General features: G+C 38.2%; 1 protein-coding gene across 6 annotated transcripts in view; it reads left to right on the forward strand.

The window, feature by feature from the left end:
* The window catches only part of RHOBTB1 (Rho related BTB domain containing 1), a 66,703-nt gene that overhangs the window by 14,051 nt on the left and 25,527 nt on the right, over positions 1-27,125 (forward strand). For 5 of the 6 annotated variants that reach the window (XR_013161577.1, XM_077125218.1, XM_077125222.1 and 2 more), the window contains 2 exons: positions 15,619-15,820; positions 16,167-16,270. Coding sequence is in view for 5 of the 6 variants with exons in the window: in XM_077125218.1 (XP_076981333.1) it covers positions 15,629-15,820; positions 16,167-16,270 (296 nt within the window). In the remaining variant the exon portion in view is untranslated. The other variant, XM_077125221.1, reaches the window with a different exon arrangement.

A 27,125-nucleotide genomic window follows, 5' to 3' on the forward strand; every position in this document is an offset into this window, starting at 1 on the left:
TCATCTTTTGTTTAAGGTAAAATTGTATGAATTGTTCTGGATGTCCACAGCTAATCTCTTTATATGGTTGAGGTTCTCTGTCTGATATTCAGTAAGATAGTATTTAGATTCCTTATTTGATAAGATAGTATTTAGCTTGGGTCAACAACAAAAAAAAACAGGTTTAGCAGGCTGCCTATGCTTTATGAAAAATGGTTTTGAAAAGTAATTTATGCACCATCAAAAAGCATTTATTAGTATAGGACCGGATCTCTTAGCTGAATTAACAATCAAGGGTTTTACTTAGATACCCATTTCTTTTTTAAAAAGCTAAATCATTTTTCCCATTAAAGAAATAATACATGTAAGAAAATTATTTAGACATAAAAAGAAATGAAATACTCATACATGCTATAACATAATGAAAACATTATGCTAAATAGAAGACAGAAGCAAAACACTATATGATTCCATTTATGTGAAATATCCAGAATGGGCAAATCCATACAGACAGAAAATAAATTAGTGGTTGCCAGGGGCTGAAGAAGAGGAGAATGGGGAATAACTACTAATGGGTACAGTGTTTCTTTTGGGGATGATAAAAATGTTCTGAAATTGGTTAGTGATGATGATTTCACAATTTTGTGAACATACCAGAAACTGCTGAATTGTATATTTTAAAAGGATATTTTATGGAATATGAATTATATCTCAATCTTTAAAACAAGGGTAATTGTGCATTGTAGAAAATTTGGAAACTAAAAAGACCGGAAAAGGGAAGGTACAAGTTATAGCCCTATTACCCAGCAAAAACACTGTCTTCATTTTAGTGTTTTTCCTTCTAATTTATTTCCCATGTAGTGTTGTTATTGTGGGGGAGTGGAGAGGTTGGTGTCATTTCCCCCTAGATGAGAGAGACACAATTATTCGTTTTAAGTATTGACATATTGGAAACCCACCATCACCAAAGGCTGGATCCCAAGGAAGATCCTTTTGTCCACTGAGGGAGTTGTAGATGGGAATGCAAATAAGGGTAGCAGAGACCAGCGGCTACTAGTCTTGTAAAAGAAGATGAAGAAACCCTTTGGGTTTCAGATTCAGGGCCCTGAAAAGGAGAAAGACAGAGCTGAGCAGTTACCACATAGGAAAAATTCTAAAGAGAGTTTCCAGGAGTTTTGCTGGAAGATATGTGATATATTATGCAAACCACACCTCTCTATTCTTAAATAACCACACTGCTTTCAAAGCTTTTAAAAGTCACGTTTGGTTTTTTTTTAGCTATGTCACTGTGCCAAGATAGTTTTTAATGTGAGAGAATGAAAAGTTCCATTTTTTTCAGAATAAACATTTCTGTTTCTTTTCTTTAGCTTTGATCAACCGTGTTTCAGTTTGCTATCATGCTCTTTCTGCTTAATAACATCAGCATTTCTCTATATCATTACTAAGTCATCATAAACATAACTTAAGTGACAACAGTCTTAATAGACAGAACTAATTTAGTGTTCTCTTGGTGTTTGACCAAGTGATTAAAACATTTTGCAAGTACTATCTAACAATCTTCACAACAACCCGTTAAATTAGGTAATTACCCCAAGTTTATAGATAAGGAAACAGGGGCTTAGGAAAAGTAAGTAATTTGCCCAAGATCACATATCTAGTACCTTACTTAACTATTCCCCACTTGTCATGAATTTTCATTTCACTTTTCAATTTTTATCTTAATAAAGATGTGATAACTGTGTTCTTAAATGTTCTCCATTTGTAAAAGTATTTCCTTAGTTAGTTATATCAAAAAGTATTTGTAAAATTTCCAAGTGGTTGAGGTTTTTTTCTTGCTGTTTTAAAACTTTTTAATTTTTTTTCATTTGTTTCTTTGTGGCCAGAGAATTTGGTTAATACAACTTATGCTTTTGTGGAGTTTTGTCATTGTGGCCCACTGTGTAGTCATCTTTTGTAAATGTGCTAAGACCTCATGAAAAGAAAGTGCACTCTCTTTTTACAGGATTAAAAAATTGGGGAGTTATCTATTAATTTAGCCCTTTTCTCTGTTATTCAAATCCTCTGTTATTTTTCATTTTTATTTTCCTAATCTGGCAGATATATTCTGATTTTTCATGATGTCAGTTATTTAGGAATTTCTCCTTATACTCCTAAAATTATTCTTCATTTTTATGTCTTTTAGTCTATAAATTGCACATTTTTTCTTACCAGCTAGAATATCTCTTACAGGTCACTTTTCTATGCAATTTTGTAACCCAACTCAAAATAGCTATGCAGGCTGATCTTATATTTTCAATTGTTTTTTTATTTCCACAGTTCTTTAAAACTGAAATCCCCTATTTTTAGCTTTTAATTTTAAATTATCACTGGGTATTCTGCTTACTATCTTTAAGCAGTTTAATTCCTTAAGGGAAACTGGGATTTCCATCCTCTGAGTCTTTGATATCTAAACATAACTTTACGTTGCCTTCACATAAGTATCAATCTGACCTGATTCACAATTTTGTTATGTCCTCTTTCCTTCAAGGCCCGGTATGTTCTGTTCTATTATCATGAGATAGTTTCCTGATGAAGTCTGTGTTCATATAGATTATTATTTCTTTAAAGAGAGATTTTTGGTCATTGATTTTAGATGTTTTCCTAAATGCTCATAGTATTCTATTTTTTTTTTTTTTTTTTTTTTTAACATGGGCAGGCACTGGGAATCGAACCCGGGTCCTCTGGCATGGCAGGCAAGCATTCTTGCCTGCTGAGCCACCGTGGCCCACCCTGCTCATAGTATTCTTATATATTTCCTTCTGCCATTGATATTTAAACATTTTATGGGAAAATGTATAGATTTTGAGTCTTCCTTTCTTCTTCTCCTCTTTCTCTTCTTCTTCCCCTTTTCTTTGTACACTCCTCTTTTCTGTCCTGGAAGAATTTGTTCATCAAATCACACTTTGCTCCTTAAGTTCTTCAAGCAGCTTTACTCTCCAGGAGATTGTATTTCGACAGTCTGCCCCTTCATCTAGTACTTTCTGTCCCATTATTTTCTTTCCTTTTTGTCCCCATTTTCACTGGCCTTTCTTTCCATACTTAGAGAAAGCTTTCAAATTTTTCGCCTATTTATTATAGCATACATGCTTCATTAGAAGTCCTTTCTACTATGTCTTTAAGAAATTGCTTGTCTTTTTCTGTGCGTCAATATTTTAAGTAGACCATATATGTTGAATGGTCTCTGTTTACTCCATGCTGTCCAAGAACTGACGTACATTCAGAATGCTTGGGTAATGTTAGGCTCTGTCAGAGATCAAGGTAGGGCTCTATGGAGACCCAGGCCATTAGAAGAACTTTATGTCCAGAGCAGAAAAGCAAGGCTACTCGGTATTGTGCCAGCTCAGACTATCTTTGAGGGTGAGATAAGGAGAAGTGGGAGGAATGTCACCACTGAAGATTCACGAATGTCCAGTCTTAGGAAAGTTCTCCCTCACCCCATTTCCTTTCATATTAATCTCAAAGGACCAATTCAATCTTCTGTCGGTATCAGAATTTAAAGGGCCTGATTGAGTAGGCTGGAAGAAGCAAAAATGAAACAAAAAGAGCCCATCCAGAGTCTTTCATGCTCAGTCCTTTTCTACCTAGTCCATCCTACCCAAGGAGCGAATAACTCCATGCTAATGGTAGCATGCCGGTTTCTGATGCACAACTTACTTCCTCCAACCTCGTCCCAATTAGTTCATCTCACATTATTCCAGGTTACAGGCACCTGTGACGATAAGCATCTGCTTCCCCCTGTGGAGATGGGGAGCCTGCTGCTCTCACTGATTTTTCTCACCTGGCTTTATGGAAGTGGATTTGGCAAAAGTCCTTCCAATTCCTCATGTATGGCTACTTCTTATCCTTAGTTTCTGATACTGTTGTGGAACCTGCTATCAAGAATCAGGCTAATTTGAATGGGACATTGGTAGAGGGGAGTCCAGGGCATCTGTGCTTTAATTGCCACCTTGCCTTGAAGTCCATCTAATGGCCTTTTTTGATGTGGTTTTTTAGGCATAGATAGAACTACTTCATTCAAGATCTTCACGACAATTATAAATAGTTCTCCCTCTCTATTGGGTTCATGTGCCTCCCTTCTGCCCTTCTTTTCCAGTTAAGCAGTGACTCAACAAAAAGGGTTGGAATCTCTTGACTAAAATGGATAACTTTATGAGACCCTTATTTGTAAATAATATAAATATACATAAACTGCCTCTAGGCACTAGAGCACAATAAATTATCACATTTCTTTATTCTTATAAATCAAACCCTTCCTGCCTGCCTGTACAGGGGCTGCCACCTGTGCCCTCCCATTTGGTGGAGTAGCCTGGTCCTTGGTCCCTGGTGGTTCCCATGGTTACCAATGCTCCTTCTGCTGCAAAGCCATGGTTGGTGCATTGCCATCTGTCCAACACTGCTCTCATGATAGGCCACACAGATGTCTCTCAAGGCATTCCTCTCCCTGACCGCCACTTGGCCACATGCTGTTGCTTTTGAGGCTGCTGGGTTGAATGATCAGTCACCAAGTAGCCACATGCAACTCCTTGGCCAGCCCCAGATGGAAGGTCTCCTAAGGAAGGTAGAATACTTTTATATTCAACTCAACAAATATTTATTGAAATCCACATATGGGCAAGGTGCTGTGAAAAGGTTTGAGGATTTAAAGATGAATGACAGTCTCTGTTGTCAAAAAAATTATCTTGGCCAGGTGGAAGGGATACATAGAAACATAATTATCTGCTACAAATCAGAGTTTAATAAAAGCCCTAGGAGATTGTATGAAGGAAGGATGTTTTAAGTGCATCTTCTTCCAAGCTATAACTTGAATCTGTCCACTTTGCTTCATCACTGCCAATCCCACCCTGGTCAGAGGCACCCTCCTTTCTCTCAGGGGAACTCTAGCAGCTTCCTAACTGTTCCTTCTGCTGTCACACATGTGCCCCCAAAGCATGGTCTCCACACAGCATTCACAACAATATCGATGATACTTTCAAAAATTAAATTAGGAACTGCTATCCTTCTACCAAAACATTTCAGTGACTTCTTACTGCATTTAGAATAAAATCCTGACTCCTGGCTGTAGCCTAAATGGCCACTTATCACCTGGCCCCTGCCTGCCTTTCTAACCCTTTCCCCCTTCCCCTCGCTGGCTCTCCTCACTCTTGCTCTTATCGTCTGTTTCCTTTCCCACCGCACGACTGGGTCCTTCTCATTCTTTGGAATATGGCATCTCCTCACCGAGGCTTTCCTTGTCTGTGCTGTAGGCCTCCTCCCTCCTGTTTTCTCTCGTGGAACACTGTTTTCTTCAAAGAACTTATTACAAATTATAATTGTGTATTTATCCACTTGTTTAATTGTCTCTCCCACCTGACTATGAAGTCTGTGAAGACAGGGGCATACCTGGTTTGTTTGCTGCTATATACCTAGCATTGACCTGGCACTCAGTGAATGCTCGGCATTTATGGCTTTAATGGACTAAAACTGCTTTGAGTCCTAAAGATAGAGAACAGTTTCAGCAGGTGGATTAAGGGCATGGGAATAAGCACGTACACAGCAGCAGCGGCATAAGCAAAGTCCTCAAAGCAGACATTACATGACATTGAAAAGAAAGTAGACCAGTGTGTCTAGAATGTAGGACCCAGTTTACTGGTAGTGGTTTTGTAATCTACTCTGGAGTTTTTATGACTTTTAAATACAGATTTTGCTCTGTAGTTTAGTTTTTAATTGAGACACCATTTGTAAAGGACAGTGGATAAAAGAGAAAATTTCTAATCCTGGCTCATCTCCCCCACTGAACTTGAGTTAAATTTTAAAAAAGCATGATCGTGTGTAGGTCTTCATTATCACAGGGCTCTGTTGAGGCTAATGAATGGATGCATAAAAAGAAGTGCTTTGAACCATTCAGGAAGTGCCTTTGAATTATTTGCATTCCTAGACTTCTATGCAGTGTCCTTTCTATTGCTTATCTCTTATTTAATCAAAACATTCAATTGAAAAAAAAGTCAGATGATTTTTAATAGTCCTTTCTGTTCATTTAAATGGTGAAAGGCAGTTTTATCCTGGAGATATATTTCTGTGAAGTTTTGATTTAGGGAAGACCAGCCCAGCCCTATGGTCTCTTTCCCAGCTCTGGACCCATTCTCCGTTCCAGCTGAGATGTTTATTTTGCATACAAGGCAGCTCCCACCTGCCTAGGACTGGTGATTAAGAGCCCAGGATAATGAAATCTGCACAGTTGAAACTTGGCTGTTGGCTATAGTCATTATGCAACTCTTAACATTTCCCTTTTGTTTCTGTCAGTAATATAAATTTCTTCTTTTTTCTTACAGAGCTAACTCTTCAAGTATGCTAAAATTTGTTCCACTAGCATTTTTTAAAGACCAAGTTGAATTATATCTTAAAGTTCAAATTATATGCTTTTCAAGGGGGCAAGAAAATTTAATGGCTGTACAATAATATCGTTCAAACGGTCTATAAATTATTGAATGGCACCAAAAGTACAGAAGCCCCTCTGTGGGTTTTCGATGTTTCTCTTTCAGCAAAGATTTCATTGTGTCTCAATATACCAAAGTTTGTATCAGTCAGGGTTCTCCAGAGAGACAGAACCAATGCAACATATGTCTGTGTGTGTATGTGAGGTATATATAAAGAGATTTATTTTGGGGAACTGGCTTACATTTTCAGGGCTGACAAGTCCAAAATCCATGGGGCAGGTTGGCAGGCTGGAAATTCAGGCAAGAATTGTGGCAGTCTTGAGTCCAAAATCTGCAGGGGAGGCCAGCAAGCTGGAAACTCAGGCAAGAGTTGATGTTGTAGTCTTGAGGCAGAATTTGATACCCTAATATAACTGAATTTCTGTTGTTAGAAGAATCTGAAAACCTCATCTGAATTCAAAAAGTCGCCCTATACTAAACTGCGTTTTTCTAGAACAAGCAGGATATCTTGAGTTTACCAGACACAGTGCCCCAAATTTATTGAATGATGGGGACAGACTCCTAAAAGTCATCTAGCCAAAGTGTGATTGAAGGAGTGAATACACCCAGCACCTCCTGGGAGCCCATTTCATCAGAGAGGAGCAGGACACCAGGCTGTCATCACCTAGGAGACTGATGGTGGGGTACCACCAAAGGAAGAAAATGGGTTGGAAGAGAACAGGAAAGCTAAGGTCACGTTTTGACTATATCACCATTTTGTCCACTGTTAGCCTAGTGAGGCTAATGAATGGATGCATAAAAGAAGTGCTTTGAACCATTCAGGAAGTGCCTCTGAATTACTTGTATTCCTAGACTTCTATGCAGTGTGCTTTCTATTACTTATCTCTTGTTTATTTAATCAAAGCATCCACAATTAAATTGGTGGGAGGAGGGGTGTGTGCAGTGAACTTTGAACTAGGAAAGGCTTTACAGAGGAGGGGCATTGTATACTCATATGCCAAGCACTCAGCACGTAGCATTACTCCAAAGCACTTGCTGCTTCTTTAAGTACATGAGATGGGAAACTTTGAAAATGGATCCACACATCAAAAGAAGGTTCACAAACCACCATTCCATAATTTGCTAATTTAGGAAACATGAGTATGTTTGTGTATCTGTGGGTGTGTGTTGGTGTTCAGTTGCTTCTCCTAGATCCATTTAATGGTACAGAGGGGAAAAGGAATTAGTTTGTGGGGAAGAGGAGTAGTTAGGAAAGCTATTTAGAGGAGGTGATGTCTGAATATGGCTCTACGGAATGCATAGGAATTCGCCAGGTAGACATGGAATGGAAGAAGTGTGGCAGAGGGGATGGTAGGTGTAAAAGCACTTAGATAGAAAACAACATTTGGAATTCAGGGAGCCATTCAGTGTGGCTAAAGCATGCTGTATTCATTTCCTATTGCTGCTATAACAAATGACCACAAATGCACTGACTTAAAACAACACAGATTTGCAGTTGTGAAGGTCAGATGTCTGAAATAGGTCTCACCAGGCTAAAATCAACGTGTTGGCAGGGCTGCATTCTTTCTGGAGGTTCTAGACGGGATTTCACTTCCTTGCCTTTTTTAGCATCTTAGAGATCACCTTCATTTCTTGTCTTGTGGCCCCTTGCCCCATCTTCAGAGCCAAGTGTAGCATCTTGAAATCTCTCTCGAAGCCTGATCTTTTGCTTCCCTCTTATGCATTTAAAGAACTTTTGTGATTTCATTGGCCCCACCTGGACAATCTCCTTATATTAAGGTCAATTGATTAACAACCTTAATTCCATCTGAAATCCTAATTCCCCCTTGCCACATAACATATTCATGGGTTCTTTGGAGGGGCATTATTTTGCCTGTCACAAATGCAGTGCAAGAAGTTGAGAGTGATGATAAAGAGTAAAGTAAGCATGACCCATCGACCCTACATAGGAAACATCATCTCCCAAGAAGTGCATATAATCTGAGAAAATAAAATGTGTCAAGGTTCTCTAGGTAACGTGAGTGTGTTTCAGTTAACTATTGCTGCGTAACAGACTTCCACAATTTGATGGCTTAAAACAACGATTTATTATTTCTCTTAATTCAGTGGGATAGCTGGGCGATTCCACTGCTGGTTTTGCCTGGATACACACATTAAGCTACATTCAGCTGGAGGGTTAGCTGGGCTAGAAAACCCAAGATGATCTCAATTTATCTGGTATTTGGACACAGCTCAGCTAGATTTCCTCACTTGTCCTCCACGTGAATTCTCATCTTTTGCTAGGCTACTCCAGGTTCTTGACATGGCATCCTCAGGTTAGTGTTCCAATCAGGATGAATGTAGAAGCTCCAGAACCTCTCACACCACCTCACTTCCACCACATTACTGGACAAAGCAGTCAGTCCAAGTCCAGCTCAAATGCAAGAAGAGGGGTAATAGATTCCACCTTCTGTTGGGAATTGCTGCCAGGGCCACATTTGATCTATTACAGGCTATAAAGACAGGTTTTCTACTCAGACTGGGATTTTGAAATTTGAGATTTTAGAGGTAAAATGTCTTTGGATGCCAACAATATCCAACCTACGGCCAGAAGTATGAATGGCTGCAGTAGAATGGATAAAAATTGCTGGCACTGAAGAGGTGAAGGGTAAAGAGATTGTTTTGAGTATAGGGTGTTGGATGCTTCACCCTTGTGGACACAGGCAAGAAGACTGAGTCTACAGTGAAGGTGGAGGAGTGACCTCAAGTTGGCTAATAATGGGGGGGCGGGGAGCAGTATGGGGTAATCAAACCAGGTAGGGTGGTTTTCTAGCCAGCAGATCATGATCTCACTGTTCTAAGTCAGCCTTGTAAGTGGTGGGCTCTATTGCCCAGAGCAACCACCACCCTAAGGCATTTCATTATGCCCTCACTTCCCAACCTCCATGTTATCTTGCTGCCTTGGCAATTTTCAAATAAACCTACTGCTTCCGACTTCCAGATAGCATGCATGTAGGTTCGTCGGTAGCATTTTCACTGTCAGCATTCAGTAAGGGATGAGATGATGTTCAAGTCAGTTTTGCATAAGAAAATTGCAGAGCTATCCTACTGACACTGTCAGTTCTCTCAAACTTTTCTTTTCCTTTTTTTTTTCCTTGTCTCCATAGGTTTGTATCTAAAGTTGCAAGGGTGCTCTCATAGATCGCCAAGATTTATATGATGGCAAAATTTATCAGCAGTGTTAAATGCATCATATTTATTACTCTCATTCTAGGTAAATAAAAATCAGAATCCAGATAGTCATTATCCAGATGGCCCTAAGAGCTCATTCAACCATATTCCAGATATGAATAAATTAGAGCCTGTAATAAGTAGAGAAGGATAAATTGCATATTTTTATAATTACCAAGGTAATTTAATGTTTATTTGTTTGTATGTAACAGATGAACAATTGATTTACAAACTATAAGTACGGCATGAGTGTGCATCCTTGGCTGTGGCTTCAAACTCTTAAAATGGTTCTTGGATTACCACAAAAGAAATCTCTACTCCAAGTAAAAGAGTTTCAGTATTTGTAAAGTCAGCAAACTTTTCCTGGAAATTCCTATCAAAAGTGAGTGATCTGGACTATCAATATCTAATTTTTCCCTGCCTTCTATTTTACCGAACAGGTTATCCCCTTTGAACTAGGTTCAGCACCTTTGGCAGTCACTTTGGTTTTGAACAGATTGCTAGGGATTTAGAGGACCCAAGGATGTTATTGTCACCTTAGACACAGAAATTCCTTTTAAGACTGTGCACTAAATATGTCATTAAGTGACAAATGAAGTAAAGATGACATTTTGTATTGATGCCTTTAATATTTGAAGCAGTCTTCTGTAAATGTTGCACATTTATTCCACCAATGCTGTCATGGTTCAAATTATTTGTGGCATTCCTCTTTGCGGACTGCTATCAGAGCTATTTTATATGCCAATAAGAAAGCCAATTCTATATTTTTAGTATCATATTTCAATTTTTTGCATGTTTTAGACAAAGTCCATACCTTCCCCCAATTTCAGGGATTGGGTCTGAGTGACTTTTAGCTGTCAAAAAAAAAATTCAAATTCATTAAAAGAGTAAGTTTTTTTTTTCACCATTTAGGACATCCCAAATAATGTACTTCAGTTTACATTATCAGAACTGTGGTGATCTAAGTGGAATGTATTTCCCTAACTACAGACTACCTTATGAGTAATATCACCAGAGACTTAATCAAAGAGTGTTTAAAAAGTATGACCCTTTTTATTGCCCCATAAAAATATTTTAACCCACATTTCCAATTTTATTACCTTTTGGTTAAGTCTGACCTCCTACTCCACCCCCAGTACTTTTTCTGCCTTCTTTGTATAAGGTCAGTTAACTATGCTTGATCCTTTTTCTTTTTTTAATATTTTTATTGTAAACAGCAAACATACAAACATTCTTGACACAGTTACAATCAATGGCTCACAACATCATCACATAGTTGTGGATTCATCACCATGATCATGTTTTTGCCTCTCTCCAGCAAAAGAAATAAAAAAGTAAAAAGAAAAAACTCATGCATGCCATGCCCCTCACCCTTTCCTCTCATTGACCACAAGTATTTCAATCTACTCAATTTATTTTAAAATTTGTTCCCCCCATTATTTTCTTATTTTTAATCCATATTTTTTACTCATCTGTCTATACCCTAGATAAAAGGAACATCAGACACAAGATTTTCACAATCACACAGTCACATTGTAAAAGATATATCATTATACAATCATCTTCAAGAAACATAGCTATTGGAACACAGCTCTACAGTTTCAGGTACTTCCCTCTAGCCACTCTAATACACTATAAACTAAAAACGGGATATTTATGTAATGTGTAAGAATAACCTCTAGGATAACCTCTCAACTCTGAAATCTCTCAGCCACTGACACTTTATTTTGTCTCATTTCTCTCTTTTCCCTTTTGTTCAAGAAGGTTTTCTCAATCCCTTGATGCCGAGTCCCAGCTCATCCTAGGATTTCTGTGCCATGTTGCCAGGGAAGTTTACACCCCTGGGAGTCGTGTCCCATACAGAGGGGGGAGGGCAGTGAGTTTGCTTGCCATTATGGCTGAGAGAGAGAGAGACCACATCTGAGCAACAAAAGAGGCTCTCTGAGGGTGACTCTTAGGCCTAATTTTAAGTAGGCTTAGCCAATCCTTTGCAGGGATAAATTTCATAGGGGCAAACCCCAAGATTGAGGGCTTGGCCTATTGATTTGGTTGTCCCGGCCGCTTGTGAGAATATCAGGAATTCTCCAAATGGGGAAGTTGAATTTTTTCCCATTTCTCCCCTTTCCCCAAAGGGGACTTTGCAAATACTTCTTTATTCACTGTTCAGATTACTCTGGGATTTATTGGGGCATCATACTAACCTGGAAAAACCTATAAAATCTCATGTCCTATTCAAGGTTCCATGTACTTACGGTGTTCAATTAAATTATCCATCTAAGTTATATTAGGAAATGACTAGTCAAAACATAAATTTTGCACCTAATAAACATTTCTTGCTTTAGTCTTACACAGAAGTTGAAGTTTTAAAATATGAATGACCATCTATTTTCAACACCCTGCAATGTTGACATTCCTTTGTTCTTCCTCATGCAGAAATATTTTTTAATTTGTACTTTTAGTCACTATCATTGTACACTCTAGGCATTACTAGATTATACCATCTCAATCTTTATTGTCTATCTTTCCTTCTGGTTTCATATGTGCCTCCAGTCCTTCTCCCTCTATCATCCTCACATTCAGCTTCATTCAGTGAACTTACATTATTGTGCTGCCATCAGGTAGTATTGTGCTATCCATTTCTGAATTTTTACAATCAGTCCTGTTGCATAATCTGTATCCCTTCAGCTCCAGTTACCCAGTCTCTACCCTATTTCTATCTCCTGGTAACCTGTGCTCTTAACTGAAATTCTCCAAGTACACTCTTTAATGTTAGTTCATATCAGAGAGACCATACAGTATTTGTCCTTCTGTTTCTGGCTAATTTCACTCAGCATAACGTCCTCAAGGTCCATCCCGGTTGTTACATGCTTCATGACTTTATTCTGTCTTACAGCTGCATAATATTCCATTGTATGTATATACCACAGCTTGTTTAGCCATTCATCTGTTGATGGGTATTTGCGTTGTTTCCATCTCTTCGCAATTGTATATATGCTGCTATAAACATTGGTGTGCAAATGCCCTCATGTCCTCTGAATAGATACCTAGCAACGGTATTGCTGGATCATATGGCAATTCTATACTTAGCTCCCTGAAGAACTGCCAAACTGCCTTCCACAGCAGTTGTACCATTTTACATTTGCACCAACGGTGGATAAGTGTGCTTCTTTCTCCATATCATCTCCAGCACTTGTCGTTTTCTGTTTTTGTGATAATAGCCATTCTAGTGGGTGTGAGATGATATCTCATTGTGGTTTTGATTTGCATTTCCCTAATTGCCAGAAAGTTGAGCATCTTTTCATGTGCCTTCTAGCCATTTGTATTTCCTCTTCTGAGAAGTGTTTGTTCATGTCTTTTGCCCATTTTTTTAAATTAGGTTGTTCATCTTTTTGTTGTTGAGTTGAACAATCTCTTTATATATTCTGGACACTAGACCCTTATCTGGGTTTAGTATATAGTATATAGGATATAGGATACTAGACCCTATATCTGATATATGGTTTCCAAATATTGTCTCCCATTGCATAGACTGCCTTTTTACTTTGTTGACAAAGTTCTTTGATGCACAATAGTGTTTAATTTTGAGGAGTTCTCATTTATCAATTTCTTTCCTCAGTGTTCATGCTTTGGGTGTGAGATCTAAGAAACCACCTCCTATTGCAAGTTTTATAAGATATTTCCCTACATTTTCTTCTAAAAGTTTTATGGTCTTAGTGCTAATGTTTAGGTCTTTGATCCATTTTGAGTTCATTTTTTTATAAGGTGTGAGATATGAATACTCTTTCATTCTTTTGTATATGGATATTCTGTTCTCCAACTATGCTTGATCTTGTATTTGTGTTCTTTGATTGTCAGTGTGTTACCCTTTAATTAGCTCTACTAAAATTTATCCTTCTTATCCATCTTTGTGATTATTAAGTTTGGGGTGTAAATTTTGCATCTAATTCTGGCTTTTCACTTGACTCAATTTTGTTGCCATCTGAAGGCAATCATCTTTAACATCATGATTATAATTTTTGAAGCCATCAGTGAGTGTGAGGTACGGCACTGGGGATTTAAGGCATTAATTCACTCAATCCTCACAACAATCTTTCCAGATAAGCATTTTTATTCCCAGTTAACAGATGAGGAAACTGAAGTTCAGGAGTGCAAATAACATGCCCAAAGACATATGACTGGAAGATGGGGAAGTTAGCATTCAAACTCACATCCATTTAGTGCAGGGTTTCTCAATCTCAGCACTATGGCATTTTGGGCCAGATCATTCCTTGTTGTGGGAGCTGTATTATGTTTACCATTATCCCTTGACCCACTAGATGCAAACCACCCCTCAAGTTTGTTCCACCAAAATTGTCTCCGGATATTGCTAAATGTTCCATGGTTAGTATTTGAGAACCACTGATCTAATGTTGAATTCATTCATTTTACTGTTAATTACATTATACCATTAAGTGGGGAATAAATAAAACCCACAACATTTTAAAATTGACTTTTAAAGAGATCAGTTTTAGGACTCTCCACACCCTGAGGCTCATCAGAATTACTTCAGATTTTTGAAGACTCTCTTTCCCCACTAAGACTTTCAGAATCAGCATTTGACAGGTATCTGCATATTTTAAACCTTCCATGGTTTAGAAACACAGATCAAATCCTAATCCAACTACCCATTTCTTCTTTGAATCACTTCATTCCATTCCTGCTAAATAGTTCTCCAGCCTCCAGTGCAGTACCTTCTGTGTAAACTGAACTCTTGAGCACAAGAAACATTTCCATCCCCTTCACTTTCAGATCCCATTCACTTTCAGACAATCAGCTGGTCGTAACTGAAACAGTTTTCTTCTTAAAATTCTTTCTTATATCTTTCCATTTATACCCTTAATCTTATACTACCCAAATTATCATTACTCTCAAAATACTTGAATTAAAACACTTATGGAGGGCATAAGGCCCTTCTCTGAACAATTTCTTTACCATGGCCATTAAGACCAGTACTGAGTCCTTAAAAATGACTATCTAACCAGTTTGGTCAGTTTCCCTCAAAAGGGAAATTACAATTCATTAAAATCTTTAAATCTTATATAGTTGATCTCCTATCACCTGCTATCAGTAAATCACTTTCCCAGCTGGTGGTGATTCCTTTCCCCAGGGAAGGAAAGGGGCAGTTGCCTTTCCTCTTCCTCTTGACCCCTCACACAGCAACCCTCTTTAAACCTTTCTTGAAGGTTTCAGGGAAATTCCAAAGTAGTTCCTCTTCCTGGTAAAATCATTCTCTACCATATGCTCCATATTTCTTGACAAAAACACAGAACTGAAGAGAATTAAAAATATGTTTGCTTGAAACTGAACTCTTGAGCATATTTTTTTTAATCCTTCCTCATTTGATTAATGTCGAATGGAGATTTGCATTTTATTCTTCCTTAAAGCCAGGTAGTCCTTTCAACTTGCACTCTTCTGTCTCCTCTAAGTCAGCAAGTCACCACACTAGTTTAGAACCTACAGAAAACTGTGTTCATCAACAGCACTGGATCATGGACAAGTCGAGGTGACGTGGAAGCTAGTATCGCCAAGCCTATGCCAGAATGTCTAAGGTTAAACCTGCAGGTAACCACACTCGTTAGCAGGTCAGCGTGAGTACTTAGGGAGCTGTAAGTGTGTGCCAGCTGTCCTGACTCGGCCTGCATTCATCTCCAGTAGGCAGATTTGTGTTTAGACAAAACCAAGGAGAAAATAACATGTTAACCGGAATAAACCGTTTGGGGTCAAAATAACAATCCGGTGTTTTTGTACTTGTGTGAGATATAAAAAGAAAACTTTAGCCTCGATTAGGCTTAGTATGAACTCCCAAACTTCTTGCTTATGCTCCAGCACATCTAAAGAAGTGGCTCCACACGGGGGAAATTGCCTCAACCCCTCATAGACTTTGATTGCTCTGGAAAGCGACCGTGTCTGTAACACGGTGTCCACTTTCTTCTGACAGCGTTTTATAAATGGACACTGACATGGACTACGAAAGACCCAACGTTGAAACCATCAAGTGTGTGGTCGTGGGCGACAACGCCGTGGGGAAGACGCGCTTGATCTGCGCCCGAGCCTGTAACACGACGCTGACACAGTATCAGCTGCTGGCCACGCACGTACCGACCGTGTGGGCCATTGACCAGTACCGGGTCTGCCAGGAGGTAAGATATGTGGAGTGTCTTTAGATTCCTAAGAACACACCATTGCTGTTACCAGTCTGATTTTTAAAATGGAGTAATTTGAGCATCTAAAACAAAAGTAACCTATTTTTAGAGCCACAAAAAAACAGTAAAGTGCAGACTTGGGGGTATAGTTGTGATGTCTTGGCTGAAGGTTTGGGTCAGGTTATTCCAGAAAGAGAATAAAGATTTGGCTCAAGCTCAGTGTGATGGCATCAGAACACAATGCCAGTGAATCAGTGGGCACTGAAGGGTGGTGGTGGAGGTGTGCTTGGAACTTGCTGTCCCTTCTTGGCAGGGCCTCTGATGAGCTCTGTCTCTCCTGCAGGTCTTGGAGCGTTCCCGAGATGTTGTTGACGAAGTGAGCGTCTCTCTCAGGCTTTGGGATACTTTTGGTGATCATCACAAAGACAGACGTTTTGCCTATGGCAGGTAAACCTAGATCAATGGGGTGTGGTTGAGTTTGAGTACAATTTCGTTTCCAAAAACCACATCACAAGGCCTTGAAGAGCCGTGGGTTCTGCACTGTATCTAAGAAAAGAAAAAACGAGAACGACATTGTTTCCCGTGGTGGGGGAGAGCAAGGTCTGTTCTGCCACTGGGTTCCTCCCAGGAAGGATCTTAATTAAAACACCCAATGCTGGTTAAGCTAGGGAGGGTGCAGCCCTGGGCTGCTCTGATTGCTGTTTTCCTGAATAATACTTCATTTGCCTTCTGTTGGGATGTCTTAAGTTATTTTAGCACTTGGCAATCCCACTTCAGAAGGTCTCTTTGGTCTTTTCATGACCCTATTAGCAGAGTCTGATGTTATTTGCTTTGGGCTTTGTGCTATCTGAAAAGTCTATTTTTTTTTTCAAGGTCGTTTTTTAAAAGAAAGGAAAAAAATCTCTGAAGTCCTTTACAGGGCACATTTCCAAAACAAACTGGAGCATTAATGTCTACTTTTTCATTAAAAAGCACAAAAAGAAGGAAAAATTCAGTAAAGGAGAATTAATCTAGAAAGTCATTAATATGGGTAGGAAGGGTCAAAGTGCCTTAAAATAGTTAAGCAACTTATCCTTGTCAACATTACTTAAAGTCTTTCAGAGAATGTATCATAGCTATTAAAATCCAGATAAGGAAGAGATTTTCTCACCCCTTAATTGCGAATATGTTTATAGAAAGTTTTATTTTAATTTATAATTTAGTTATTATAGATTAATTGTCCCTTGTTAATATAAAACATTGTTACCTCACAAGATTGGGTTAGTGAGAGATCCCAAACACATGAGTTTTTCCTTGTTATTACAATAAGCATTTCTGAAAGTTTCTCTATTTCTTCAAGCCAATCACTTTCTAAAGCCTCTGAGTAAAAAACACTTTTATCTGAATGGTTTGTTTTACTAAATAAATTCTGAAAGAGTTAGCCTTATTCCTGAGAAGTAGTTCACACACTGAAAGAACCTGTGATTTAGACCATTGTGTTCCAAGGTCCCAGAAATAGGCAAATGGAAGTGAAATATGATTTTAAGGCCTCCCTGGTGACAAGGACTTTTGAACTTAATTATCCAGCATAATAGATACTTTTCTCATCCTTGAATTTCTTTTTTTTTTTTTCTCTTTTTCTTTCCACGATACTCTTTATTCTCTCTCCTAGTGGGCATTTCTGTTTTTTTCTTTTGTCCAATTGTTCTGCATTTCAAAAATAATAATAAATGAGCCAGCTTGTAATTACCAGACAGTCAGATTTAAAATATGTATGCTCTTAAACAAGCATACTAAAATGATGGCTTTAAACAAAGTATGGATGGATGCAATCAATATCAAAGGGCTTTTGGTACCCCACTTCTAAAAAGATGTGAAATTCATGAGACTGTAAATGAGCTTCTAAGATATTTGGTCTTAGGCTCTTAGGGACTTTCTGAACAGCTCAGTGGTTTGTCGCCACTTGAAATTTATGCATTCAAAATAATGAATTTTAATTTGGATCCACAATGTAAAATTTGAATTGTTTAAATATAAGGGCTGCTCTATTGTCATATGCAATTCCTGCTCAGGCTTTATTTAATGATGCTGTGACCTTTATAGATCCAGTACTGACAAGCAAATACATTGGGCCTCCTCCAGCTCCCTGACATATCTGGAGTCTTTACAACACGTCATGCCTGTGCTTGTTGATTCCCAACAAAAATAAGCTGCTCTTTCATGTTACTCCATCAGTTCAAAGCCCATTGTTCTGCTCTCTTGTCTGTAACATTTGATTCTATCACTGTAACCTATACCCTCTTTGATGGAAACAGGACGTGCTTCTCAAACCAAGTTTGCTTCTCTGAGCAACATAGGAGGGGCTCAGGAAACACTCTTGTGTCTCTGGCCATATTTACTTAAGCCTCACTTTGTGTGCATGTTTATACCTTGTATTTCCTCTGTCTTTTCTGATTCTCCACAGCCTCCAGGTGTCCTGCCACAGACCCTGCCTCTGGTAAAGAACAAAAACCAGAGCTGTTCGGTCTTGGACTCCAGGATCTTTCTGAAACTCTAAATATGTAATCATACATTGATATAGCACCATAAAGTGACAGTTCATGGAAAAGTCTGATAGTAATAGGAGTTTCTTTTATTCAGTATAAAAAGGACTCTGGCCACTGCATCTCATTGCTATGAAAGGAAACTGTTTAATTTCTAATGACTTTATTTTCAGCTTTTATCATTCATGAAGGAGAAAAATCATAACTGCAATTTCTGACAATCTACTTTGGTTTGCAAACCTGTTTTATGATTGCTGTTTTTAGTATACTTGGTATGAATTACAAGTCAGTGGGATGTGCACAAACATAATCTTTGAGGAATGTGAAATATATTCCTTATACTTGGAAATGTATTTAGGAGTTTTTTAAATAATTAATTTGATTCTGGGGGTGACAGTGAAATAAACCAGATTCATGCTGGGCTGCCTCAAACCCAACCTTCAGTTTCTTCTGCTTCTTAGCACAAAGGTGGTTAATAAATTGTCCCATCAAACATTCTTTGGCATGGTTGAGCTTAAGTTTGCAATGGGTGTGTCAGTGAAAGGCAGCCTACCAACTTGAACTTGCAATTTTTCCTAGTGTGGCATTTAACCAGCATATCACCACTCTCTTCATGATTTAAAGCAACTGTTCAACACATTTCTGAGCCAAGTAGAGTAATAGCTCCAATTTTTAAAGGCCTATCTTATGCCAGTCAACGTACTAGGTACTTTGCCAACATTAGTTCAGTTAATCCTTACAGGAACCATAGGAGGTGTAAATTATCCCTATTTTACAGTTGAATTAAGAGTTGAGTCCTTTTACCACCATAACCTGCCGACTGGTGAGCCTCAGAAGCAGATTGAAACCCAACTCCCCCTGACTCCTGGCTCCCATTATTTCCACTGTGTTAGGGTACCCAGAACTCATTCTAAACTCATTTCCAGTTTTCTAACTGGAAACCATACTGCATTGATGACCTAGGTTTCTGTGTGCATGTCCGTATTTGTATACAGACTTAAAACTAGAAAAGATCTCAAACTGTCATCTGGTTGGCCCCTTTCTGCAGGAAGGGGAATCATCTATCTATCTCAGAAAAATTTTTGATGTGTCCTACTCGATAAAAATGAAAACTAGCAGAGTATCATCAACCTCATAACACTTTACACATTTGCAAACTGTCAAACTCTCTTCTCTGGAGTGATTGACTCCAACTCTCTTGTAGCCCTTCTTCCCACCACCTACTTTCTATCCACTTTTGGATGAACTTTTGAAGCTCTTTTCTGGATCTTTAAAAATGTCAAGAACAAAACTCTTCATAGTAACGTAACTGTGATCAACTGCTCCTTTTTGGCAAAGAAAGAGCCACTTCTTGGAAGAATATCACTCAAGAGTTTTTCCCTGGGACTAGTAGAAGAATGAAATGTTTACTCTTGGGTAACTGGCACTAAAAAATGTAGACAAATAGGATCCTTTGCCTTCAGCTGGACTTCTGGGCCCCTCTGCTCCTCTCCCCTCATCACAGCTACACATTAGTAATTACACATTTTATTGTTTCCTTTCCTTGAAAATCTCCTTCATTGATCTGTCTCAGGGTCAGATAACTTCAGATATTTAATAAAGCTCATGGTACTGAAGGTGGTGATTAACAGCAGCTATGATTTAATCAAGGCTCCCATGATCCAAGCCTGTGCTACTCTACCTATCCTATCCTGCTTCATTCTTGGAATAATCCTGCAATGTATTTCAGTCATCCTCATTTCACTTGAGGAAACAGGCTCAGAAAGGGGCCAAGGTCAGTGTCTTGGTTTGCTATGAGCTGCTATGACAAATAGCACCCAGTAGGTTGGCTTAAACAACAGGCATCTATTGTCTCAGGATTTGAAAGTCCAAAATTAAGATGTTTGCAAGGCCCTGCTTTCTCCCAGGGTCCTGTTTACAAAGGAGTCACAGCTACAGGAACATAGATTAAAATTTAAGCATTTTATTTGGCATGGTGGTGGAAGGGTTGGGGAGCATAACTGAATCCTCAACAGCTGGGCTGGGTAGGAAAGAGTAAAGCTCAACTTTCCTGTTAGGTTTTGACTGACTCCAATACCCATATCTTTCCACCCACTATGCTGTCATGGCTGCTGCTAATGATTGATGACAGACTTTCTTTAAAGTCCTTCTAGTACAGTCTAAATCTTACAATGTCCAATGTGAATGTCAACCAGCATTCACCCTCTATCACCAACTCTAGCATCTTGCTGTTTCTCTTAAATTCTTTAATCCAAACCCAGTAACTTAATTCTTTATATACATTCATAAGTAGTTAAAGATGAATCCTTTCACTTTCAGTAAAAATAATGCATCCAAAGGAACTTTTTGAGAGTGAGTGGGATCTTGGGTACCTTATATGGGATGTTTCTTTCCAAATATTTAACTAAAAAAAACAAACGAATATGGCAAACCTCTGTACTTGCTTTACCATCAAAAGTTTCTAGGCATATTTTCAGTCTCGTTACATCCCATTTATTATATCGTTTATTCTTGCATACTGATTTTTCTCACATGTTGTTAGCTCCTGTAAGAAGTACAGTGCATGTTTTAAATTATAACATTAATCAGAGCTTTGGTTTCTGTATGTCTATTTTGATAAGGTGGGTCTAGTTTCATGTTGAAGGTACATGTAATCAGATACAGCATAAATACACCCCCTTTGAGTGCTCAGTTGCACCCCTTTAAAAAAATTCAGGACTACGGGTAACCATTGTTTTGTCTTTGTCTGGGATTGGCTGTGTTTGTGGTTATTGGCAAGGGAAAAAGTTAGAAACAACGAATGCTTCTGGATAGAGTATTTTTATTTGTTCTTATTGAACATGGCACTTTCTAAATACTGGGCTGAAAGTAACACTCTAATGATTGCAGGATGGCAAACAGCCTGTTGTACAGTGAAACATATCAAGTAGATGTGGGGCAGGGCCAGGACTAGGATGATGCCTAAAATGTAAATAATAATAATGAAGAGAAGAGAGGTATTATTGCTTTTACCTTTTGCTGCAGGATTGATGTGGCTTGGTATGGCATTATTACTGGTCTTGACTATGACCAGTAATATGTTAACATTTTGTTCACTGATTTTTTTGCATTAATTTTGGTTTTTTAAATACTATTAAAATATAATTCATCTTGATTACTGAAGTGTTTGGCACCTCCTTAAATTTTGTACCCAAGGCAAGTGCTTCACTTTCTTACCTGAATCATGGCCCTGACAGTAGGCTTTATAAATGGATAGTAAAGTAGCAAAGGGAAGGAAGTTAACAATGGATGCAATTTATGAAAATTAACCAAATCATAGTTTTTAAGTGTATGGTACAAAAGGATCCAGGAGAAAGTACTTATGTCCTCAAGACATTTAGTCCTGTTTGCTTCTGTGACATAGAGGACTAAGAATTGCTCAGATTGTAGAAAACAGTAGAAAGGCATCAGAAGGCAGGAAGCTAGTTGTATGAAGGGATGGGACTAGTGTTCCCTGAGAGGCTAGGCCAAAACTGTTAGTTCTTATACTTGACTATGCCTAGGGATATTGGTTGAAATATAAATCTGGACCCAAGAGATTCTGATGTAAAGAATTTAAGGATAAATGAATCAACAAATTTTAGCCAGTACTTGGATGATTATGAAGCAGGTGGTCCTTAGGCCATGCTTTGATAAATATTGCCAGAGAATTATCATGATGCTGTTTACCAAACCTCAACGTATCTCTTGAAGGTTAAAGAGAGAGCTTTTACATGGAAGAAGCCATGCAAAAATGAAGTAAAAGGAAAAAGTATATAGTATGTGGTGTCCATTTCTGTAAAATTCTAGAAAATGTTATTTAAAATGTAGTGATAGGGAACAGGCAACAGTGGCTCAGTGGCAGAGCTCTCGCCTGCCATGCCAGAGACCTGGGTTCAATTCCTGGTGCCTGCCCATGTAAAAAAAAGAATTAAATTTTTTTAAAAAATGTAGTGATAGGAATTAGATCAGTGGTTGACCAGGGAAGGGGGTAGAGGAAGGGATGGATTGCAAAGGGACACAAAGAAACTTTTAGAGGTGATAGAAATGTTCGTTATATTGATTGTTATGATGGTATCAGAGGTGCAGACACATGTCAAAACTTTTTTGAATACTTTAACTGTGCAAAGTTCAGTGTATTTTAATTATACCTCAATAAAACTGAGAAAAACCTTTATGGGAAGAGTAGTCTATGATATGTGAGGAAAAGTTTGCATGGTAGACAATATATTTTTAAATAATGTATGGAACTTAAAGTTAATTCTCATTGAAAACATAAATCATTTATATGAACCTAGAAGAAAAATGGGACCAGATCCTTAATAGTTGACTATGGGAAATAGGATTTTTGTAGCCTCCCAAAGCTAATGATGGAACACTCCCACATTACCGCACAAAATCATGCTGCTTTGTTTTTCCCAGAGATACATCTCTCAGCTGTATGGATCATGGTCTGTCCAAGTGGCCTGTTTCTTGGCTGCGGTTATGTTTGTATCTTTTGCTAAGACGATATGTTTGACCACATACCCTGTGATAGCAGAATAAAGAACACTGTGACCAGTGAAAGCTTCCATTTCCCAATGAATAGTCACTATTTTGCCTTTGGTAGTTCGGTTTGGAACTGGAGAATAGAGTGGTAACCTCTCCATTTTGGACACGATGTCCCAGTTAGTCAACCTGGGGGAAATGGGTACAGAGTTGCGTGACAGGCTGTGAACTCTCACTTGCACTGATAGGTACACCATGGATGTGAGACTCTCCTCTTGTTTCTTTTGGGTCAAGTCCCAGCCTGGCTCTCCAGGCTCATGTCTTGCTCCAGATATAACAGACATTTATGGTTTCATGTTCACTGTAGTCTCTAGGCTTACAAACACGTATTTCTGTCCTCCTAAAAGGTAATTCCCACCCCACCTACTCCTACCAAACTCATCACTACGAATACTCCAAGAATTAGAGTTAGTGGCACATGCTCCTGGAGGTCCTCTCCTCACTCTTCCACCAGACCAGTCAACTTCAGTCTCCAGAAGCAGAGTCTGTCCTTTATTCTCCCACAGAACACCTTTGCAACCTTTTATTGTAGAAATTATTGTCTAAAAATTGGCTCCTTAATCTCCTTCCATTTCTCCTATTCCTAGCATCTTTAGGACAGGAATTTTTGCCTTTCTGCTCATATCCCCAATGCGGAGTCATTCCGGCATGCAGACTATTTATTTGTCTGTGCCCTACTCTGTACCATACTCTGCCTGCTGCCCCACGCCGTCCTTCCTCCTCTGAACTGGCACATCCTGTGTTGGAACCACGAGGCAAAGCTTCAGAAGAGCTAGGGTTCCTCTGCCCGACCAAGCCCTGTCCTCAGGATGAAATCGTCCTTGGGAACAGCAGTGCCACATGAGATAGCAACAGGGCCTGATTGATGACTGGGACTCACCCGTGTTCTCAGGCCTCCAAGGATTCTGGCTGCTGGCCAGGCACTGGTCACGTGTGTGAGAAAGATGGTCCTTGGAGGTTCAGCCCCAGATAAGCATTGAAAGGCCGGAGAGGGGCCACAAGGAAATGAACAGTGAGGCCACAGGGATGAGAATCTAGTGGGTAAATAGAATAAGAAACATATACATTGTTTAAAAACATTAACAACTGTGATATGCTTTCCTTTTTCTTTTGCTCTGTTACTGCTTGACAAATTGGGTCAAATAGAGCTGTCTAAGTATGTTGATTTTTCATCCTGGAAGAAGAAGAATCATCAGTTGCTGATGTTTCCGTGCTGGAACTTTCTGACCCAGCCCATATCATTTTCCATTTTAAATCAGTGGTAAAAAGGGAGAGACTGTTGAGTAATTCTGCAGTGGCTTCCGAAGATATGATTCATTATCCATCTTCCAGCAATTCTATATCAATAAAGGATTTGAGCTGGTAAGTCAAAGGGAAAAGCTCTCTTGATGAAAATGTTCTGCCGTTCTTGTTAACTACAGCAAACACAATACAACCTTGCTGATTTGTGAAACCATAATTGTATTTGTCTGACAATAATTGGTACTTTATGGTTTATAGAACACTTTCGCAGATACTTTCCTTGTTGACCCTTCACAATAATCCTGTCAAAAACCTCTAATATTTGTCCATTCACAAGATTTACAAAATTATTACACCACTTTATTCTCCACTCCCCAAAACTCCTCTGTGCCGAGCCTAGACAGTATACCAAGAAGGGCAAAATACTAGACTGCAGAAAGATAAACAAATTAGCAAATTCTCTTTTAAACTTATTACCTTGGTTATCTTTTTATTTTAGCAATTTTTGTTTGTTTTTGGTGTAGTTTTTTTTAAAGCAGTTTTATTGAGATATATTCACACACCATAAAATCCATTCAAAGTGTACAATCAGTGGCTCTCAGTATAAACAGAGTTGAGCATTCGTCACCATAATCAATTTTAAAACATTTTCATTATTCTATTCCAAAAGAAAAACCCCAACCCCATACCTTTTATATCCCCCCCCCATTGCTGACACTTAGCAATGGTGTGGTATCTTTGCTACAATTTATGAAAAAATATTAAAATATTACTGTTAACTATAGACCATTCTTTGCATTAGGTGTACTTTTCCCATATAGCACCCTATTATTAACACCTTGTAATAGTGATGTGTATTTGTTGTAGTTTATGGAAGAATATTCTATTTGTCTATTAACCATAGTCATTGTCCACAACAGGTTCACTGTGTTATGTAGTCCCATGTTTTATCCTCTACCTTTCTTTCCAGTGACATACATGACCCTCAACTGCCCCTTTCAACCACATTCACACATATAATTCAGCACTGTTAATTGCACTCAAAATAATGTGCTACCATCACCTCTATCAATTTCCAAACATTTACAAGCAACCTAATTAAAAATTCTTCACAAATTAAACATCAGCTCCCCATTCTCTACCCTCATTCTATCTCCTGGTAACCTACATTCTAGATTCTAACGCTATGAGTTTGCTTATTATAATTAGTTCATATTAGTGAGATCAATCAGTACCTGTCCTTTTGTGTTTGGCTTCTTTCACTCAACATAATGTCAAGTTTTATCTATTTTGTCTCAGGCATCAGGCTGAATAATATTCCATTATATATAGATACCACATTTTGTTTATCCATTCATCTGTTGATAGATACTTGGGTTGCTTCCATTTTTTCACAGTTGTGGATAATGCCACTATGAACCATAGTGTTCAAATGTTGGTTCATGTCCTTGCTTTTGGTTCTTCTGGATACATACCTAGTAACAGGATTTCCAGATCATACAGCAGCTCTATACTTAGCTTCCTGAGGAACCACAAAGCTGTCTTCCACAATGGCTGCACCATTTTATATTCCTACCAGCAGTGAATAAGTACTCCTATTTCTCCACTCAAAGACTTGTAGTTTTCTGTTTTTTAAATAGTATCCATTCTAATAGGCGTGAAGTGATATCTCATGATTTACAGATTCAACACAATCCCAATCAAAATTCCAATAGCCTACTTTGCAGAAATGGAAAAACCAATTATCAAATGTATTTGGAAGGGTAAGGGGCCCTGAATAGCCAAAAACATTCTGAAAAAGAAGAATGAAGTTGGAGGACTCACACTTCCAGATTTTGAAGCATATTACAAAGCTACAGTGGTCAAAACAGCATGGTACTGTCATAAAGATAGATACATTGACTAATGGAATTGAATTGAGAGTTGAGAAATAGATCGCCATATTTATGGTCAATTGATTTTTGACAAGGCTGCTAAGTCCATTCAACTGGGATAGAACAGTCTCTTCAACAAATGGTTCTGTGAGAACTGGGTATCCATACCCAAAAGCATGAAAGAGGACTCCTATCTCATACCTTATACAAAAATTAATTCAAAATGGATCAAAGACCTAAATATAAGAAAATACAGGGAAGCATCTTCAAGACCTTGTGGTAGGCAATGATTTCTTAGACTTTACACCAAAGCACAGGCAATGAAAGAAAAAAAATAGATAAATGGGACCTCCTCAAAATTAAAAACTTTTGTGCTTCAAAGGACTTTGTCAAGAAAGTGAAAAGGCAGCCTTCTCAGTGGGAGAAAATGTTTGAAAAGCACATATCCAATAAGGACTTGATATCTAGAATACATAAATAAACCCTACAATTCAGCAATAAAAAGACAACCCTATTTAAAAATGAGCAAAAGATTCCAACAGACACTTTTCCAAACAAGAAATACAAATGGCTAAAAAACACACGAAAAAATGTTCAATATCCCTAGCTATTAGGGAGATGTTTTGGGTTTATTTTTTAGAAAAGAGGGTCTAAGAAATAGAGTGGGCTTCTTTAATCCTTAATTCTGTTATAATTTACCTAGAACTAATCCTAAGAGTAAGGCAAATGTTTCTTTATATTTCCTTTCTCCTGGAGATATTTTAACTCCTGGAAGAGATCATTAATCCATTGTTATTCTGGTGTTAATAAAGTACCAATTAGATGAGGTAAATGGATTTTTTTTTTTTAAATAAATTCAAATACTTTTTTGAAAAAATGTTAACTAAACCTTTGCTGTATACCACAGATATACTATATGGCAGTCTTACAGCAATAATAGTCTGAAAAAATATTATGTCTCACATTCTATTTTCATTCTTTGTTAAAACCCCAACTCATCCCCTAACTGACTTATTTCAGGCCTACATTCATATATTTTAGACTTTAAGGCTGCAGATAAATTTGTGTCTGCAGCTTTTACCCTCCAATATTTATAAG

Source organism: Tamandua tetradactyla, chromosome 13 (assembly GCF_023851605.1).
Source record: "Tamandua tetradactyla isolate mTamTet1 chromosome 13, mTamTet1.pri, whole genome shotgun sequence".
NCBI lineage: Eukaryota > Metazoa > Chordata > Mammalia > Pilosa > Myrmecophagidae > Tamandua > Tamandua tetradactyla.